The 21964-nt window shown below is 42.9% G+C and overlaps 1 protein-coding gene across 4 annotated transcripts in view; it reads right to left on the bottom strand.

Moving 5' to 3' along the window:
• The window catches only part of hecw2a (HECT, C2 and WW domain containing E3 ubiquitin protein ligase 2a), a 263018-nt gene that overhangs the window by 146679 nt on the left and 94375 nt on the right, over nt 1-21964 (bottom strand). For all 4 annotated transcript variants that reach the window (XM_061918718.1, XM_061918719.1, XM_061918721.1 and 1 more), the window contains 3 exons: nt 21354-21504; nt 833-939; nt 162-280 (listed from right to left, as the gene is read on the bottom strand). In XM_061918718.1, the coding sequence (XP_061774702.1) occupies nt 162-280; nt 833-939; nt 21354-21504 (377 nt within the window). The remainder of the gene's footprint in view (nt 1-161; nt 281-832; nt 940-21353; nt 21505-21964) is intronic.

Raw genomic sequence — 21964 nt, 5'->3', positions numbered from 1 at the left:
AGACAACAATGAAAATCTATTACCGGTAATAGTATTTCTAATTTGTCTGTAAATTACAGCTATTGATTGTCCAGGCTGTAAATGATGTTAAAGTGGCTAAAGTGATGCCGTAAGTGTTGATGGAATAAATATAGAATCAATTAAAAATGATGAGGACTGACAGGGTTAGAATGCAGCACAGTAAAGAAATCGGGGCTGCACAGGAACTTGGCGCTGGGAGACTGGAGCAGCAGAGAAAGACGACCACTTGAATGACTGACTGCACTCTCTCGTCGGTATTCTACAATACAATCAGAGGATACATATTTAACAATCAGAGGATACACATTAAAATTTGACTATAAACAGTAACACATTCTATAACACAAACAGGTGACTGCGTATGCAATACCTATTGCTAAATAACATTCATTTTCAACACTTTTGCAAATAAAACACATAAGAAAAAACGGTGTGCAACAGTATGAAGTCATCAGTGATGTAATTTGAAATGTACCAAACATTGGCTCTTGGAAAAGGCAAATAAGGATTTTCTTCAAAGAAATTGTACATACATTGAGTAAAAAGTATTTTGATCCCTGCTGATCAATGAACACTTTTATGGTAGTACTAAATCACATTGTGTATTGAAATCAAATACTTGCTTACCTTAATCTGATGCAAATCAATTCATAAAGATTTGTGTGTGATTTGTGTAAATGTGTACAGTGTCTGTTACATTACAGCTACCATAAAATGATGAGTGTTTATAAAATGTGTGGGCTACACTAAATTTAAATCAAACCATTGATTATTGTGTGAATGCTGACAATGTTAACCAATGAAAACTGACCAGAAATGGAGTGAAGCATTAAATCAGGTTCTGGTTCAAGAAGCAGATCAGCTGAGCTGTCCTCTGTTCTCTCACTGCTGGTTATAGTTCTCCTGATGCTCTGATATCTGATAAACAATACACAAACAATAGAAACTGTCAGGTGTTTAATCAAGTGTTTAACTGCATGTTGTGTCAAGTGTTGCACTAGGTGTTAATTAAGTGTTAAATCAAGTGTTATACCAAGTGTTTTATCAAATTGTAAATCAAGTGTTGATATCAAGTATTTCATCACGTTTATCAAGTGTTATTCAAGTGTTTCATCTAGCATTATATCAAGTGTTTCATCGAGTGTTGTATCAAGTGTTTCATTGTGTGTTGTATCAAATATTATATAAAATGTTATAACTTAAGTACTTGATCAAGGTTTCATTGTTTCATTGTGTGTTGTATCAAATATTTAATTAAGTGTAAGTCATGTGTTTCAGTAAGTGTTAAATCAAGTGTTATAACAAGTGTTTCAGCAAGTGTTTCATCAAGGGTTATATATATCAAGTGTTGTATCAAGTGTTACATGAAGTGCTTCATCATGTTTCTTCGCGTGTTATATCTTGTGTTTCATCAAGTGTTATATCATGTGTTATATCAAGCAATCTATTGTGATTTTTAATCAAGTGTTTAATCAGGTGTTATAGCAAATGTTGAATAAAGTGTTTCATCAAGTGTTATATCAAGTGCTTCATTAAGTGTTTCAATGAGTGTTGTAGCAAATGTTTCATTAAGTGTTAAATCAAGCGTTTTGTCGAGTTTTATATCAAGTGTTGTATTACATGTTTTATCAAGTTTTTCATCGACTGTTAAATCTAGTTTTTCATAAAGTGTTTTACAAGCGTTATATAAAGTGTTTTATTGAATGTTTTTATTTAGTGTTTTAATTTGTGTGGTATTAAGTATTACATTGAGCGTTATATATTTTTTTTCATCAAGCGTTATATCAAGTGTTTCATCAACTCTTATATCAAGTGTTTCAATAAATGTTTTATAAAGTCTTAAATTGAGAGGTAGATCAAGTGTTTCATTGAGTGTCTCAGCAAGTGTTTCAATAAGTGTTTTATTAAGTGTTATATTGAGTTATATCAAGTGTTTCATCAACTGTTTCATCAAGGTTTACATCGAGTGTTCCATTGACTGTTATATCAAGTGTTTCAATAAATGTTTCAAAAAGTCTTATGTCGAGAGTTTTATCAACTATTTCATCGTGTTTACATGAACTGTTGGGTACGAGCACTGTCAGTGACCACTTGATGCTGCTGCCGCAAAAATCCCAAGTACTATCGTTCTATTTGTGTGCTTCTAATTGTTTTATAACTTGCCCTACCACCCTCCTCTCAGCTAACTAGCTGCTAAGCTAACAAAACTAAGCTCGGTGCGGCACAAGCAGCCACGTTCCGAAGGAATCTGCTCCCTCATGGTGCGACCACTTCTCCGAAGACAACAAAAACTCGACTTGGTGAAAGATACAACGGGAGTATGGCTCCCTGCTCTCCTTGTACCGTACTCATGGATAGGTTGGCCGTACTAGAGGACCGTGTCCACCATTTAGAGCAGAGTAATTTCGCAAATTTAGACGCTGCGGACACATTTGCTAGCGTTAGCTGTAGAAGGCTGGCTAGCCCATCTTATTGCAGCCCTAAGTGAAATACAACCCATGGTGAATAATAGATTTAGGCCTTTAGCTCGTCCTACACCCCAGTCTACCGGGCACTACACCTTAGTCATAGGGGACTTCATCACCCGAAACATACATCTTAGTAAACCAGCTATAAATAAGTGTATTCCTGGTGCCAAAGAACCTGACATTGAAGCTAATCTTAGGGAACTAACTCGCAACAGGCCTAGTAAACATGTATGACAGGCTAATTGCATCACTATCTACGCGAACATGGTTGTACATGTTGGCTCTAATTAAACTAGGATGAGACCGTCAGAGATTACAAAGAAGAACATAGCTAAGACTTGTAATCTCACAAGAAAGATGTACAGACATCGAGTATTTGTCTTTGGCCCGCTGCCTGCAAGAGGCAATGATGAGAGATATAGATTAGATTAGATCAGATTAGATTAGATTAGATAGTACTTTATTTATTCTGTCAGGAGAGTTCCTTCAGGAAAATCTAAATTTTCAGCAGAATCCCATTCAAGATCAGACAAACATTACAGGGAGACAGAACAGGATGGCTGACGGGTCTGCCGGCTTCCAGCGCCCCTTACAAAAAAGGTTTGATACAGGTAAACAATTAGGGGGAATGAGAAAAAAAAATAGAAGATTTAAATAAAATAAAAAAATTGGTCTGAGCCTGGGCCCTGGAGAAGGGGTCAAGACTGAGGCCAGGGGAAAAAAAAAAACAACTCATAGCCATAGTACACATCCCTCTTACATGTGTGTAAGAGGGAAACATCAAACATCAAAGAACACAAAGAACATTAAAGACATTAAAGTAACGGGGCTGATGCAACCAGCAACTTCTACATACAGCAATGAATAAAAAATAAATGAATAGATAGAGAGGTATAGCAGATTTGTCTTGCTTAATGAGTGGCTGACTAGAGAACAGGAACTAATGTTTATTGATAATTGGCCCGCTTAACAAGGCATCTCCTCCTAACTATACGAATGCACATATTGCCCGTCCCCTTAAAAGGGGTGAAGGGGTCACACTTATATACAATGAAAACATTAACCTTAGCCCTAACCTAAGTAATGGATATAAATCATTTGAGGTGCTTACTATGAAGTCTGTCACACCACTACCTTTCTATCTGGTTGTTATCTATCGCTCCCCTGGGCCCTATTCGGACTTTATCAGGGAAATTTCAGTTTGTCGCTATTCTAGTGACGCACGCAGATTATATACCGTATTTCCTTGAATAGCCGCCGGGGTGCTAATTAATTTAAAACCTCTTCTCACTCCTGCGCTTATTCAAGGCATGCGTTAATAGTAAGCAGGCGCTAATAATTTTAAAACCTCTTCTCACCCCTGCGCTTACCAATGGCATAGCAGTAAAAAATTGAGAGTGATTAAAAAAAAATTTTTATAAAAAAATTATTCTGCAGGCCGCGGCCCGGTGGTTGAGGACCACTGCTCTACAACATGTCATCGCGCCCACCTTTACACCATGCTATCTGCGTGCTGGCCGGACACATGCATTTCGCTGCTTCTCATACGAGATTGCAATGCATACTTGATCAACAGCCACACCTTTTACACTGATGGTTGTGATAAAAACAATTTTTTAACACTCTTAATAATATGCGCCACACTCTGTGAACCCACACCAAACACATTTCTGGGGAACATTGGCTCTGTAACACATTATAAAACGCAACATAACAACTACCCACAATGTCATGCATCCATGACTTTTGGCTATATTATACACGCGCCCCCAACCCCGCCCGCATCAACCGACGCACGGAGGGGGGGGGGTTGGTGCTAGCGGTGTATAATATAGCCGGTAAGAGTCATGGATGCATTGCATTCTGGGTAAGTGTTATGTTGCATTTATAATGTGTTACAGAGCCAATGTTCTCCAGAAATGGGTTTGTTATTCTTGTTTGGTGTGGGTTCACAGTGTGTGGCGCATATTAGTAAGAGTGTTATAGTTATTTTATATCACAACCATCAGTGTGATCTGTATGGCTGTGAAACAAGACACCTGGTTTACACATAGCAAAAGCGGAAAAAAAATTCCTCCGCCATTTTGGAAATGATGACAGGGGAAGCGTCACTCGTGACGTCACTAATTTCACCCGGTGGTAAAAGTAAGCATGCGCTTATAAATTTGAGGAGCAAGCTTGACCCGCCAGTAATTCAAGGCAGGCGCATATTACATGCCCGGCGGCTATTCAAGGAAATACGGTAATTATAATGTAGGATTTTAATATCCATATGAATACCCAGTCGGACCCTATGTGGGTGGCGCTCTAGACTATAATTGATAGTTGTGGTCTTACACAAATAATAAATGAGCCCACGCTTCGCAACGGTAATACGATAGACCTAGTCCTTGTCCGATGTTTCACCCCCCCCAAAGTTATGGTACTCCCGTACACTAAAGTAATGTCCGATCACTTCTCATTAGAATTAGAAGTTTTGAGTCAATGTCACTCCTCTCTGAGCTGCAACCTTATCGTGGTAGAGGAGTTTGCGTGTCCCAATGATCCTAGGAGCTATGTTGTCCGGGGGCATGGTAGGGTCTCCCAAGGCAAACAGGTTCTAGGTGAGGGATCAGACAAAGAGCAGCTCGAAGACCTTTATGAAGAAGAAAAAGCATGGACCCAGATTTCCCTCGCCCGGATGCGGGTCACCGGGGCCCCCCTCTGGAGCCAGGCCCAGAGGTGGGGCACGATGGCGAGCGCCTGGTGGCCGGGCCTGTTACCATGGGGCCCGGCCGGGCACAGCCCGAAGAGGCAACGTGGGTCACCCCTCCAATGGGCTCACCACCCATAGCAGGGGCCATAGAGGTCGGGTGCAATGTGAGCTGGGCGGCGGCCGAAGGCAGGGCACTTGGCGGTCCGATCCTCGGCTACAGAAGCTAGCTCTTGGGACGTGGAACGCCACTACACTGGGGGGGAAAGAGCCTGAGCTAGTGCGCGAAGTCGAGAAATTCCGGCTGGGTATAGTTGGACTCACTTCGACGCACAGCAAGGGCTCTGGAACCACTTCTCTCGAGAGGGATTGGACCCTCTTCCACTCTGGCGTTGCCGGCAGTGAGAGGCGACGGGCTGGGGTGGCAATTCTTGTTTCTCCCCGGCTCAAAGCATGTACGTTGGAGTTCAACCCGGTGGACGAAAGGGTAGCATCCCTCCGCCTTCGGGTGGGGGGACGGGTCCTGACTGTTGTTTGTGCTTACGCACCAAACAGCAGTTCAGAGTACCCACCCTTTTTGGGAACACTCGAGGGAGTACTGGAAAGTGCTCCCCTGGGTGATTCCCTTGTCCTACTGGGAGACTTCAACGCTCACGTTGGCAACGACAGTGAAACCTGGAGAGGCGTGATTGGGAAGAATGGCCGCCCGGATCTGAACCCGAGTGGTGTTTTGTTATTGGACTTTTGTGCTCGTCACAGTTTGTCCATAACAAACACCATGTTCAAACATAAGGGTGTCCATATGTGCAATTGGCAACAGGACACCCTAGGCCGCAGTTCCATGATCGACTTTGTAGTTGTGTCATCGGATTTGCGGCCTTATGTTTTGGACACTCGGGTGAAGAGAGGGGCGGAGCTTTCTACCGATCACCACCTGGTGGGGAGTTGGCTGCGATGGTGGGGGAGGATGCTGGACAGACCTGGCAGGCCCAAACGCATTGTGAGGGTCTGCTGGGAACGTCTGGCAGAGTCTCCTGTCAGACAAAGTTTCAATTCCCACCTCCGGAAGAAGTTTGAACATGTCACGAGGGAGGTGCTGGACATTGAGTCCGAGTGGACCATGTTCTGCACCTCTATTGTCGAGGCGGCTGATCGGAGCTGTGGCCGCAAGGTAGTTGGTGCCTGTCGGGGAGGCAATCCTAAAACCCCTTGGTGGACACCAGCGGTGAGGGATGCCGTCAAGCTGAAGAAGGAGTCCTATCGGGTCCTTTTGGCTCATAGGACTCCGGAGGCAGTGGACAGGTACCGACAGGCCAAGCGGTGTGCAGCTTCAGCGGTCGCGGAGGCAAAAACTCGGACATGGGAGGAGTTCGGGAAAGCCATGGAAAACGACTTCCGGACGGCTTCGAAGCGATTCTGGACCACCCTCCACCGCCTCAGGAAGGGGAAGCAGTGCACTATCAACACCGTGTATGCTGACCTCAACTGCGGATGTTGTGGATAGGTGGAAGGAATACTTCGAAGACCTCCTCAATCCCACCAACACGTCTTCCTGGGAATCTGTGGTGGACTCTCCTATTTCTGGGGCTGAGGTCGCTGAGGTAGTTAAAAAGCTCCTCGGTGGCAAGGCCCCAGGGGTGGACGAGATCCGCCCGGAATTCCTTAAGGCTCTGGATGCTGTGGGGCTGTCTTGGTTGACAAGACTCTGCAGCATCGCGTGGACATCGGGGGCGGTACCTCTGGATTGGCAGACCGGGGTGGTGGTTCCTCTCTTTAAGAAGGGGGACCGGAGGGTGTGTTCCAACTATCGTGGGATCACACTCCTCAGCCTTCCCGGTAAGGTTTATTCAGGTGTACTGGAGAGGAGGCTACGCCGGATAGTCGAACCTCGGATTCAGGAGGAACAGTGTGGTTTTCGTCCTGGTCGTGGAACTGTGGACCAGCTCTATACTCTCGGCAGGGTTCTTGAGGGTGCATGGGAGTTTGCCCAACCAGTCTACATGTGCTTTATGGACTTGGAGAAGGCATTCGACCGTGTCCTTCGGGAAGTCCTGTGGGGAGTGCTCAGAGAGTATGGGGTATCGGACTGTCTTATTGTGGCGGTCCGCTCCCTGTACGATCAGTGCCAGAGCTTGGTCCGCATTGCCGGCAGTAAGTCGAACACATTTCCAGTGAGGGTTGGACTCCGCCAAGGCTGTCCTTTGTCACCGATTCTGTTCATAACTTTTATGGACAGAATTTCTAGGCGCAGTCAAGGTGTGGAGGGGTTCCGGTTTGGTAACCGCAGGATTAGGTCTCTGCTTTTTGCAGATGATGTGGTCCTGATGGCTTCATCTGACCGGGATCTTCAGCTCTCGCTGGATCGATTCGCAGCCGAGTGTGAAGTGACCGGAATGAGAATCAGCACCTCCAAGTCCGAGTCCATGGTTCTCGCCCGGAAAAGGGTGGAATGCCATTTCCGGGTTGGGGAGGAGACCCTGCCCCAAGTGGAGGAGTTCAAGTACCTAGGAGTCTTGTTCACGAGTGAGGGAAGAGTGGATCGTGAGATCGACAGGCGGATCGGCGCGGCGTCTTCAGTAATGCGGACGTTGTACCGATCCGTTGTGGTGAAGAAGGAGCTGAGCCGGAAGGCAAAGCTCTCAATTTACCGGTCGATCTAGGTTCCCATCCTCACCTATGGTCATGAGCTTTGGGTCGTGACCGAAAGGATAAGATCACGGGTACAAGCGGCCGAAATGAGTTTCCTCCGCCGTGTGGCGGGGCTCTCCCTTAGAGATAGGGTGAGAAGCTCTGCCATCCGGGAGGAACTCAAAGTAAAGCCGCTGCTCCTTCACATTGAGAGGAGCCAGATGAGGTGGTTCGGGCATCTGGTCAGGATGCCACCCGAACGCCTCCCTAGGGAGGTGTTTAGGGCACGTCCAACCGGTAGGAGGCCACGGGGAAGACCCAGCTCACGTTGGGAAGACTATGTCTCCCGGCTGGCCTGGGAACGCCTCGGGATCCCCCAGGAAGAGCTAGACGAAGTGGCTGGGGAGAGGGAAGTCTGGGTTTCCCTGCTTAGGCTGTTGCCCCCGCGACCCGACCTCGGATAAGCGGAAGATGATGGATGGATGGATGGATGGATGAGTCAATGTCAACAAGCTATTAATAACCAGTGCTTTAGCAGCCATTACATTAATTCTGCTACAACAAAGACTCTTGCTGGCCGACTGCCAGCGGTAATGGCAACATTCGCAAATTATGTGGGGTCTATCAATAACCTCACAAACAACTTTAACAATGCTCTGCACAATGCCATTGAGCGTATAGCACCTCTAAAACTAAAAAAAAAAGGCACATAAAAGGCGTACCCCAAACTCACAGAAGAAACCAGACCTCTCAAACTATCATGTAGAATGCTGGAATGCAAATGGCATGCAACTAAACCAAAGGTTTTCAATTAAGCATGGAGTAATAGTTTAATAACTTATAAACACACTCTTAACTTAGCTAAAATTAATTACTCCACCCTTATCCGCCTCAAAAAAAAAAAATCTTAAAAATGTGGGACTTCTTTCAGTAGCTCCACCCACTCGGATAAAAACTTAATGAAATTGGTTACTAAAAAAAATAAGCACATTTGAAAGGAGATTAAAGATAACCCGTCCCAGCTCCAACTGGGTTCTACTAACGCAGATATTGTCAGGGTTGTCACTGACAGTTTGGTTATGTTTTAGTTTTTCCTCTGTTTGTTTTATTTCCTGTCAGCTCTCTTATTTTTGTTCAGTTTCCTGCTTGTCTACCTGAGTGCTGTTTCCCTTCAGCTGCGGCTGATTGGCACCTGGCCACACCTAGTGTCAATCAGCTGGGTGCTATTTAGACCTGCCTTGCCCTCCAGTCAGTGCTGGAGTATTATAAGCTGTATGCTGTGGACTGATTATATTACTCCAGAGTTGCAACCGACAAGAAATGCCAACTCACTCGACGAAGCGCAGCGCCAGAGATACCGGAGCCGGACCTAACTCCTCCGACGGGAGTGCCGGCGAAGTCAACATGTTGGCTATAGCTAGTCTTGTGTAAAACCACCGCCAGGCCCTCTCCGCGGACTTCAGGACAGCTATTTCTTCACTCGAGACGAAGATTGACAATGTACACACCAAGGTCTCTGAACACTCTCAGAAAATTATTTCACTTGAGGAAAATGCTACCGTGCAAGACGAACGCCTGTTAGCATTGGAAGCAACATGTGCTAAGCTAATGGAGATCGAAGCTAAGCTACGGGCTAAAGTTAGGGACCTCGAATCCCGGAGTCGGCGGAATAACATTTGAGTGGTCGGCATACCGGATTCCGTGGAGGGGCCACGTCCAACTACATTTTTTGCGGAGCTACTGAAGGAGATATTTGACGAGGATTTCTTTGAGTCACCGCCGGAGTGCGACCGGGCCCATCGGACACTCGCTAGCAAGCCGAAGCCAGACCAGGGACCGAGGCCCGTTCTGATACGGCTACACAAGTACCAGGTTAAGGAGAGAATTATCCGCCAGGCCAGGGCCAGGAGAGGCAAGCTATAATACCGAGGGCAACCCGTCGCCATCTACAAGGACTACGCACCTGAAGTGGTGGAACAACGCCAAAAATACCGCGATGTGATGTCGAAGCTTTACCAAATGGGCCTAAGACCAGCATTATCGTTATAGTAACGAAGGATGGTGGTAAGAAAAGATTCGGATCGGTTACAGAGGCCAATAACTTCTTGACATCAGTCCGCACACAAGATACCTGATGGCTTGGCCGACTATTTACCCCTACAAAACGGCTGGACATGGCAACAATTTGCACCTTGACTGTGCAGCTCCGGGAATAAACACTTTAAGTTCAACTCTTCAGAGGCCTGACTTTTGACAACTTTGCACTCACTGTGGGCCTTTGTTTGTTTTTCTCCCATTAACTTTGACAGCCACTTTAGAAGTGTGCTCATAACAGGAAGCAATATTTGAGTGTTGCAATTGACACACTGGCCAACGGTGGTCACATAATTTCCATCATAATTCCCAACATGGACTGTCGTGACTATTTCTGTTTTGTGCGTTTGTTTCGTTCTCTACCGGGCATTCCTTCTCTTTTTTTGTCTGAGGGGCCAAGCTATTTATGACACTTTTTGATCACGTTTAACCCCAATTATTTACATCAGTTTGAGGGTTCTATTGAAGACTGGTGCCATCCTAATTTGTTTTAATTTGATCTAGTCATTCGTATGTACGTTATGAGGCACTCCTTGGTCCAAAATATATCACTAAAACTCTTGGTGCGCTGTACATTTTGGTGTTGAGCCAACGCTGCTTATGTGCCTTGTTTGTTTACGTCAGTCTAATATTTCCTATATTATTATACATTCAGGTTGGGCTGTGTCTCGCGAGCCGAAGCTCACTTTAATTCTTATTTCACCTTATGGAGTTGATTACTGTCACTATAAGGAAGGAGACTCCAGAAGTTAGCATTAACTGGACAGCTCCAGACTTGAGAAACTGATCAGGCGGGCCGGTTCTACAATCGGAATGAAACTGGACTCACTGGTGACGGTGGCAGAGAAGAGGATTGTTGACAAACTAGTGAGCATCCTGGATGATGCCAGTTACCCTCTGCATAGCGTTATCAGTAGCCAAAGGAGCCTGTTCAATGCTAGACTGCTTCATCCCAAAAACTCCCTTGTCCCACACGTCGTTAGACTGTACAACTCCTCTCTGGGGCGGGGGTGGGGGGTACAAGGATGACAGGGGATGCAAAACAATAACAGTGCAGTGCGTTTTCATGACATGGTCACAATTGCATACTTTCTTTTGTTATAGTCTTATTTTACTGTTGTATTTTTATTCCCATTGTTGCTTTTTATTTTTTATTCTTATTGTAATATTTCTCTATTTTGTTTCCATTTAAACCCCCATTATTTACTTTTTACTTTTTTTTTATTGATCTCAACTCTGTACACTGCTGCTGGAATTTTTATTTTCCTGAAGGAACTTTCCTGAAGGAATCAATAAAGTAGTATCCATCTATCTATCTATCTATCTATCTATCTATCTATCTATCTATCTATCTGGTCAAGTAAGGCTAAGCAAGAGCAAGAGAGCTCAAATAAGGTTCTTATTTAGGGTGGGTAATAAGGGTAATTGCACTCTAATCTGTTGGGGTTTGTTGAAATGTGTTATTATTCCTTTATTTTTTTTACCTTGGTGTTTTGCACAACTTTTTTCTTTTTCTGTTTCGTTGTTATACCTTCCCTCTCTCCCTCTCGTCCCTCCCCGTGGGGTCTAAGGCGTGTCACACAGATTTACTGTTGGGGTCTATTAGATGGCGGATGCTGGTATGATGACGAGTGGCGGAGTGCGTATCATCTCTTGGAACGTCAAAGGCATGAACAACGCTGTCAAAATTGGTAAGGTCTTAACTCGGCTGCAACACCTTAAAGGGGACATTATGTTTCTGCAAAAAACACACCTAAAGACATCAGAAATTCTCCATATTAAGAGGTCTTGGATGAGCCATTTATTCCACTCCAAATTTTCTGCTATGGCTAGGGGTTCAGCCATAATCATCCATAAGCGCGTAATGTTTGAGCCAGCAGACATTATAGAAGATAATGACGGTCGCTATGTTGTGGTTTTGGGCACGTTACAGAACACACCGGTGATTTTAGTCTCTGTGTATGCACCTAACTGGGATGATTACACTTTTTTCACAAGACGTTTTGCTAGGATCCCCAACGTAGATCGCCACCGCATAATCATAGGCGGGGACTTTAACTTAGTCCAGGATGCAATTCTTGACCGATCCTCCCATACCCAAAACACACTATCCAAAGCAGCAAAGGCTGTGTCAACTTATGCAGACCAAGTAGGACTTTTGGATCCCTGGAGATTCTGGAACCTGCATGGGAACGCATTTTCATTCTTTACGCACGTTCATCATTTGTTCTCCTGTATTGATTTCTTTTTAATAGATAACAATCTCTTGCATTGTGTCAACGCATGCGACTATCACCCGATAGCCGTCTCTGACCAATCTCAGTCGACATTAAATTTCCACAAGGTGTAACCGGCCGCACAATGTGGAGGTTCAGTTCTCACTTGCTTTCAGATAATAAGTTCAAAGATTTTGTTGAAACAGAAATTCGTACCTATACTGAGTTTAATGACACCACTGACATTACGAATAGCACTTTGTGGGAAGCACTTAAGGCTACTATCCAAGGACAGGTGATATCCTATATTTCAAGGATGAGGAGGACTGAGAGGGTTAGGCTGACGGCAATTGCTAAAGAACTTTTTGACCTCGATAGTTTGTCCATCTCCAACTTTGTACAAGAAAAGTATTTTGCTACATTCGGAACATAACTTGCTTATGACGCACATAGAAGAGAGACAACTGCGACAATCCAAACAATGCTTCTATGAACATGGAGACAAGGCCGGCCGACTTTTGGTTCAACGCATCGCGGTCGATTCCCAAAATTAGACTACCCGATGGTAGTTATACTTCCGACCCAGTGGACATTAATAGGTGTTTTTCCGAATTTTACACTAAATTATACACTTCTGAGTGCCCTCCTGTCCCCGCGATTTTCCCCAACCCACTCGATTCATTAACATACCCGCTCATTGATGTAAACATTGCCAGGGAGCTGGGTAGACCAGTTTCTTCGTCAGAGATACAGGAGGCGATTCGGTCTATGCAAAATAGAAAGTCGCCTGGCTCTGACGGCTTCACTGTTGAATTTTACAAGGCTTACTCACTACTGATAGCCCCCATTTTAGCAGGGATGTTCAATGACTCCTTCAGCGCCGGCTGTTTACCAAGGACTCTGTCAGAAGCTTCCATTTCATTACTTCTTAAGAAAGACAGGGATGCTACTTCCTGCGGTAACTACAGACCGATCTCACTTTTGAACGTGGACTGCAAGATTCTGGCGAAAGTTCTCTGTCTACGTCTCCAAGCCGTGATGCCCTCAATAATTTCGGCTGGTCAGACAGGTTTCACGCTGGTGAGGCATCCGTTCTTTAATACCAGAAGATTGTTAAATATAGTTCTCTCTCCACCATCTGACACTCCAGAGGTTGTGGTGGCGCTGGATGCGGAGAAGGCGTTCGATAGGGTGTAATGGGGCTACTTATTTTTTATTATGGAGAAATTTGGTTTTGATTCAAAATGTATTTCTTAGATTAGAGTCCTGTACGAAACTCCACTTGCCTCCGTACATACTGATGGCATCCGTTCAGCTTACTTTCCTCTCCAGCGTGGGACCCGGCAGGGTTGTCCGCTTTCACCCTTGCTGTTTAATATAGCCAATGAACTGCTTGCCATTTGGCTTAAGAATTGGGAGGAATTAAAGGGTATCACTCGTTTCGGTCGGGTCCAAAAACTCTCCCTATATGCCGATGATCTTCTATTGTTCGTTTCAGACCCTTCGTCCTCGCTTCCCCATATACTGTCGATTCTAGATCAGTTTGGTCGTTTGTCAGGGTACAAACAGAATTTTCAGAAAAGCTAACTATTTTCTGTGAACAATTTGGCAAGGTCACTCCCTTGCTCACAATTCCCCTTCAAAATTGCAGAAGATGGATTTAAATATTTGGGTGTGTTTGTGTCAAATTCTCCTGCAGAGCTGTTCCGTAAAAACTTTCAGGCACTGTTGGAAAATGTAAATCGGACTTGTCCAGGTGGGCTGCCCTCCCCTTGTCCCTGGTTGGCCGCATTAACCTCATAAAAATTATTTTACTTCCAAAATTTCTATATCTCTTCCAACACATCCCTCTATGTCTCAACAAATCATTTTGTGTAGGCCTTGATCAACAACTTCTTGCTTTCGTTTGCCAAAACAGGCCAGCCCACCTTAGGAAACCCATACTACAGCTACCTAGGGCAGAAGATGGTCTAGCACTTCCAAACTTTAGAAATTATTTCTGGGCCTGCAATATTAACAAACTTCTGTACTGGGTCCGCTGCGACTCCCCAGCCGCATGTCCACCTTGGGCACACATAGAGGTGGCATCGTCTAATGGTTCCCTGCACGCAGTGATTTACTCACAACTACCCTTATGTCTATTGGAGACCTCTCTAAACCCAGTTGTTAAAAATATCATTAAAATTTGGACCCGATTTAGAAAACATCACGGCTTACACAAGGCTTCCATTAATGCTCCAATTTTGAACAATCCCACCTTTCTCTCTGCCCGCTCCAATCCCGTGTTCCGCGTCTGGTTGACTAACGGCCTTAAAATTCTCAATGATCTGTACCACGGTGGGGTTATCTCCTCCTTCACCTCTCTGTCAACAAGATACAATCTGCCTAATACTCATTTCTTTCGATACCTCCAAGCAAGGCATTTTATCAAAAAACAATTTCCTCATTTTCCCAACTGCCCCCCAGAAGCTGAAATCCATCGGTTTCTCTCCTTTGACTCTGTCCAACGACGTTTGATATCTGCTATATATAATGAAATTGGCCTTCTAAATCCACCTAACACTTCACTTGCCAGAGAATCCTGGGAGCATGACCTTGGGCCACCTATACCAGTGGAGAGTGGCTCTGAGGCTGGTACACTCATCATTTATATGTGCCAGGCATGGCCTAATACAGTGTAAGGTACTGCATAAAGCACATTTCACCAATGCTAGACTGGCTAAAATATACCCAACCACAGCAACGCTTACAACCGCTGTAGACAATCTCCAGCTGACCATTTGCATATGTCCTGGACCTGCCCAAAACTTTCTACTTTTTGGTCTGCTATTTTTGACACTATCGCTCGTCATGTCATTGCGTTTATGACTCAGCTGGCTAGGCGTACAATTATTTTTAAATGGAAGCTTGTGTCTCCGCCGAGCCATAACAGTTGGATATAAGATGTCTTACGGTGTCTGCAATTATAATGGATTAGATTTATATCGCGCTTTTCTATTATTAGATACTCAAAGCGCTCACAGAGAAGTTGGAACCCATCATTCATTCACACCTGGTGGTGGTAAGCTACATCTGTAGCCACAGCTGCCCTGGGGTAGACTGACGGAAGCGTGGCTGCCAGTTTGCGCCTACTGCCCCTCCGACCACCACCAATCATTCATTCACCAATGTGAGCGGCACCGGGGCAAGGGTGAAGTGTCCTGCCCAAGGACACAACGGCAGCGATTTGGATGTCAATAGGTGGGAAGCGAACCTGCAACCCTCAGGTTTCTGGCACGGCCGCTGTACCCACTACGCCATGCCACCCCTGAGAATTAGAGAAGCTTCGGTTCTCACAGAAAGGATCTGTGTCATCTTTCCATAAAACTTGGACCTTATTAGGGAAAAGCTTGACATCACCCCAAGCGATTCGAATAATAGAGCTTAGACAGAGTTGACCGCTGAAGACCCCCCCAACCCCATTCCCTGTGTTTATTTATTTTTACGTTATACTTTACTGTATATCTTATGTTTTGTTTTATTTGTTTATTTTACCTTATCTATTATTTTACTTATTTCAATATATTTTGTTAAATTGAACTTATGGTTACATATATTCATGTGTGTCTATTTTTATTGAGGGCACTAGGTGACAATTACTTTGGGAACTGAGTGGGTGGGTACTGTAAGGGGTGGAGTTTACTATGTTTATTGTAAAATGTGCAGATACTTCAATTTGCTGTTACCATGTTTTATCACACTGTACTGTCTGCAAAATTCAATACAAATATTTGGAAAAAAATATATATTAAATTATTAACTTATCACTTTCCTCTGGTGCTGTTCCCCTCGCATTCAAAACAACGGCTATTCATTCTCTGGTAAAAAACCTAACTTTGATTCTGACCTTCCCTTTGTCTTGAAAATCCTCGAAAAAATTGTTGCACATTAGCTAAATGAACACTAACCGTCTAACAATCTCTGTGAACCCTTTCAGTCCCGTTTCAGGTTAAATCACGCTACCGAGACAGACTTCGCAAAAGTGACTAATAATCTATTTCTAACTACAGACGGTGACGCGTCATCCATGTTGCTGCTACTTGATCTTAGCGCTGCTTTCAATACTGTCGAGCAAAACATTTTATTAGAATGTATCAAAACACATTGATATGTCAGTTTTAGCCTTTTCTTGGTTTAACTCCTATCTTACTCCCATAAAAATGTGACCTTGGAGTATGTTAGGGTAACGCGCTGAGTTCCACAGGCTTTGGTTCTTGGCCATGCACTCTTTTCGCAAATACAGTGTTAGCTTTCACTGTTATGCTGATGACACCCAACACTACATGCCCCTAAAGCTGACCAACACGCCAGATCATTGTCACATAGAGGTGTGTCTAAATGAAATCAAACATTGAATGTCCAGCAACTATTTGCACCTTAATGGTAAGAAAACGGAAATGTTGATTATTGGTCCTGCAAGACACCAACACCTTTTTAATAATACCACCTTAACATTTGACAACAAAAAAAATTATACAAAGCAGCACGGTAACTACTCAGTGGCCTAGTGGTTAGAGTGTCTGCCCTGAGATCGGTAGGTTGGGAGTTCATACCAAAGATTATAAAAAATTGGGACCCATCACCTCCCTGCTTGGCACTCACCATCAAGGGTTGGAATTGGGGGTTAAATCAACATAAATAATTCCCGGGCGCGGCACCACTGCTGCCCACTGCTCCCCTCACCTCCCAGCGGGTGATCAAGGGTGATGGGTCAAATGCAGAGAATAATTTTGCCACACCTAGTGTGTGTGTGACAATCATTGGTACTTTAACTTTTAACTTTAAAGAATCTCGGAATTATTTTCAACCCAACTCTCTCGTTTGAGTCACACATGTTACTAGAACAGCCTTCTGTCATCTCCGTGATATCACTAAAGTTCGTCACATTTTGTCCACCACCGACTCTGAGATCATTATTCATGCATTTGTTACGTCTTGTCTTTATTACTGTAACATATTATTTCAAAAGCTCCCTATTTCTACAGTTGGCTGCTAAACTTTTGACAAGAACAAGAAAGTTTGATCATATTACATCTATACTGGCTCACCTGCACTGGCTTCCTGTGTACTTAAAATGCGCCTTTAAGGTTTTACTACTTACGTATAAAATACTAAACAGTCTACAAACCCCGTTTCCATATGAGTTGGGAAATTGTGCGAGATGTAAATATAAACGGAATACAATGATTTACAAATAATTTTCAACCCATATTTAGTTGAATATGCTACAAATACAACATATTTGATGTTCAAACTGATTAACCTTTTTTTTTTTTTTTTTTTTTTTAAATAATCATTAACTTTATAATTTGATGCCAGTAACACATGACAAAGAAGTTAGGAAAGGTGGCAATAAATACTGATAAAGTTGAGGAATGCTCATCAAACACTTATTTGGAACATCCCACAGTTGTGCAGGCTAATTGCGAACAGGTGGGTGCCATGATTGGGTATAAAAACAGCTTCCTAAAAAATGCTCAGTCTTTCACAAGAAAGGATGGGGCGAGGTACACCCCTTTGTCCACGAATGCGTGAGCAAATAGTCAAACAGTTTAAGAACATCGTTCCACAAAGGGCAATTGCAAGAAATGTAGGGATTTGAACATCTACGGTCCATAATATCATCAAAAGGTTCAGAGAATCTGGAAAAATCACTCCACGTAGGCGGCATGGCCGGAAACCAACATTGAATGACCGTGACCTTCGATCCCTCAGACGGCACTGTGTGAAAAACCGCCATCAATCTTTAAAGGATATCCCCACATGAGCTCAGGAACACTTCAGAAAACCACTGTCACTAAATACAGTTTGTCGCTACAAAGTGCAAGTTAAAGCTCTACTATGCAAAGCGAAAGCCATTTATCAACAACATCCAGCAACGTCACCGGCTTCTCTGGTCCCGAGACCATCTAAGATGGACTGATGCAAAGTGGAACAGTGTTCTGTGGTCTGACGAGTCAACATTTCAAATTTTTGGGGGAAATATTCGACATTGTGTCATCCGGACCAAAGGGGAAGCGAACCATCCAGACTGTGATCGACGCAAAGATCAAAAGCCAGCATCGGTGATGGTATGGGAGTCCTTTAGTGCCCAAGGCATGGGTAACTTACACATCTGTGAAGGCACCATTAATGCTGAAAGGTAAATACAGGTTTTGGAACAACATATGCTACCATCTAAGCACCGTCTTTTTCATGGACGCCCCTGCTTATTTCAGTAAAACAATGCCAAGGAACATTCAGCACGTGTTACAACAGCGTGGCTTTGGGAAAAAAAGAGTGCGGGTACTTTCCTGGCCCGCCTGCAGTCCAGACCTGTCTCCCATCGAAAATGTGTGGCGCATTATGAAGCGTAAAATACGACAGTGCAGACCCCTGACTGTTGAACGACTGAAGCTCTACATAAAACAAGAACGGGAAAGAATTCCACTTTCAAAGCTTCAACAATTAGTTTCCTCAGTTCCCAAACGTTTATTAAGTGTTGTTAAAAGAAAAGGTGAACATGTCCTTTCCCAACTACTTTGGCACATGTTGCAGCCATGAAATTCTAAGTTAATTATTATTTGCAAAAAAAAATAAAGTTTATGAGTTTGAACATCAAATATCTTGTCTTTGTAGTGCATTCAATTGAATATGGGTTGAAAAGGATTTGCAAATCATTGTATTCCATTTATATTTACATCTAACACAATTTCCCAACTCATATGGAAACAGGGTTTGTAGCTCCATCCTATCTTGCTGATTGTATTGTACCATATGTTCCAGCAAGAAAAATGTGTTCTAACAACTCCAGCTTATTAGTAATTCCCAAAGCCCCAAAAAAGTCTGCGAGCGATAGAGTGTTTTCTATTCAGGCTCCAGTACTATGGAATGCCCTACTGGTAACAGTTAGAGATGCTACCTCAAAAGGCATTCAAGTCTCCAAAACTCATATATATACTCTAGCCAATTTCAAAAGGGTTAAAAACAATAAAAATCAGTTCCCAGTGGCTTGTTTTATTTTTCGAAGTTTTTTTTCAAAATGTTACACCTCCCGGAGTATCCCTAAAAAAAAGCTTTTCTTGATTTTCGCTATTTGCGATGTGACTGTCCATTTCCCTGTGACGTCATACAGGGCTGCCAATACAAACAACATGGCGGTTACCACAGCAAGATATAGCGACATTAGCTCGGATTCAGACTCGGATTTCAGCGGCTTTAGCGATTCAACAGATTACGCATGTATTGAAACAGATGGTCGGAGTATGGAGGTAGATAGCGAAAACGAAATTGAAGAAGAAATTGAAGCTATTGAGCGAATAGCTATTGACGCTATTCGGCCATAGCATGGGTGTACCAAATGAAGTGGCCCATAGCATGGCTGCCTTTGTAGCATCGCCGGTAAAATGTGCGGACCAAACGATCAGGACTTTCGCATCTTGTGACACTGGAGCAACTTAAATCCGTCGATTGGTAAGTGTTTGTTTCAAATTAAATGTGGGTATCTAGTTTCAAATGTACATACAGCTAGCGTAAATAGCATGTTAGCATCGATTTGGTCACGGCAGTCTTGCCGTGACCAAATATGTCTGATTAGCACATAAGTCAACAACATCAACAAAACTCACCTTTGTGATTTCGTTGACTTAATCGTTGCAAATGCATCTGCAGGTTATCCATACATCTATGTGCCATGTCTGTCTTAGCATCGCCGGTAAAATGTGCAGACACTCTGGCAAATTCAATGGGGGTCTGGCGGAAGATTTTTTGCCAGTGGTGCAACTTGAATCCCTCCCTGTTAGTGTTGTTACACCCTCCGACAACACACCAACAAGGCATGATGTCTCCAAGGTTCCAAAAAATAGTCGAAAAAACGGAAAATAACAGAGCTGAGACCCGGTGTTTGTGAAAATGAAAATGGCGGGTGTATTACCTCGGTGACGTCACGTTCTGAAGTCATCGCTAAAAGACCGATAAACAGAAAATTCACCCATTTAGAGTTCGGAAATCGGTTAAAAAATACATGGTCTTTTTTCTGCAAGATCAAGGTATAGATTGACGCTTGCATAGGTTTGGTGATAATGTTCCCCTTTAAGACATTTGTGATTAACGGCAATATAAATAAACATTGATTGATTTAACTTTGAAAGTGGTGTATTAAGAGTTATGTCAAGTGCTTCAGTGACTGTTACGTCAAGTGCTTCATTGACTGTTACGTCAAGTGTTTCAATAATTGTTTCATAAAGTGTTATATTGATAGTTATGTCAAGTATTGCATCAAGTGTTTTATCAAGTGTTTTAACAAGTGTTTAATTTCTGTTTTATCAAGAATTTAATGCAGTGTTATATCAAGTGGTTTACATAGAGTTTAATCAAGTGTTACATCAAATGTTTCACTTAGTGTTTCATCAAGTGTTAATATCAGGTGTTTCATCTAGTGTTATAACAAATGTTTCATCGAGTGTTTTGTCAAGTGTTTCATTAAGTATTTAATCCTGAGGTTTATCGAGTGTTTCATCAAGTGTTATATCAAGTGATACAGCAAGTGTTTCATCAACTGTTTCATAAAATGTTTAGTCAAGTATTGCATTGAGTGTTTAATTAAAATTAAAATGTTTATTTAAGAATGTTGTCTATCTATCTGTGTTGGCCCAGCGATGAGGTGGCGACTTGTCCAGGGTGTACACCGCCTTCCGTCCGATCGTAGCTGAGATAGGCACCCCCCCATCCCGCGCGACCTCAAAGGGGAATAAGCGGTAGAAAATGGATGGATGGATGTTTAATTAAGTGTTTATGAAGTGCTTTGTGAGATGTTTCATTGAGTGTTTCATCAAGTGTGTCATTAAGTGGTGTGTCAATTGTTTCATCGACTGTTTCCACAAGTGTTTCATAGATTGTTCCGCGGAGTGTTTTATTTAGTGTTTCATCAAGTGTTCTATAAAATATTTAATCAAGTGTTTCATCAAGTGTTTCATTAATAGGTGTTAAATGAAATGTTTAACCAAGTTTATCATGGAGTATTTTGTGAAATGTTACATCAAGTGTTTCATTAATTATTTCATGGAGTAGTAATTCAAGTGTTTCATCGAGTAATTCATCGACTGTATCATCATGTGTTAATGGAGCTTTTCATGGATTGTTTCATGGAGGGTTCCATCAAGTGTTATATCAATGTTTTATCGAATGTTTCATTAAGTGTTTCATTGAGTGTTTAACCTGCGGTTGAGTTGTTCCATTTGCTGAATAGAGTTAGACCGGGTCATGCCCTGTTGTGCAGGAGGTCCAGTGGGTCGCTGCCATGTGGTGGTTCTGTTCACATGGTCAACAAAAAAAATTCTTCCATGACTGTCAATCCGAGCCTCCCAGTCTGAAAGCAGAACAAGTCAACACAACACCTTAGACATTAAACACGTCATCAAACATGTTAAAATACAGTATTGTATGTGAAAACATTAGCTCCACATTAGATGGTTTCACATTTCAGAATATCATCTTTAAAGTATATATTGTATACTGTAAAGAGTCTTAGTGTTGTTGTTTTTTACACTAGTCCTAGACTTCGGCACGATTTCCTCGCCCTTTCCTGGCCCCTCTGGCCTTTGTTTACAATTATGACTGACTTTGTTTTTCATATACTTAATCTGAGTAATTATGTTTCCTTTGTGGAAGGTGGAGGCTGTCAATAAAGATATATATATCTATATCTATCTATATATATATATATATATATATATATAGATAGATATATCTATATATATCTTTACATATATCTATATATATCTATATCTATCTATATATATCTATATATATATATATATATATATATA

This window comes from Nerophis ophidion, linkage group LG13 (assembly GCF_033978795.1).
Source record: "Nerophis ophidion isolate RoL-2023_Sa linkage group LG13, RoL_Noph_v1.0, whole genome shotgun sequence".
Taxonomy (NCBI): Eukaryota; Metazoa; Chordata; class Actinopteri; order Syngnathiformes; family Syngnathidae; genus Nerophis; species Nerophis ophidion.
This window is presented reverse-complemented; position numbering and strand designations above follow the sequence as displayed.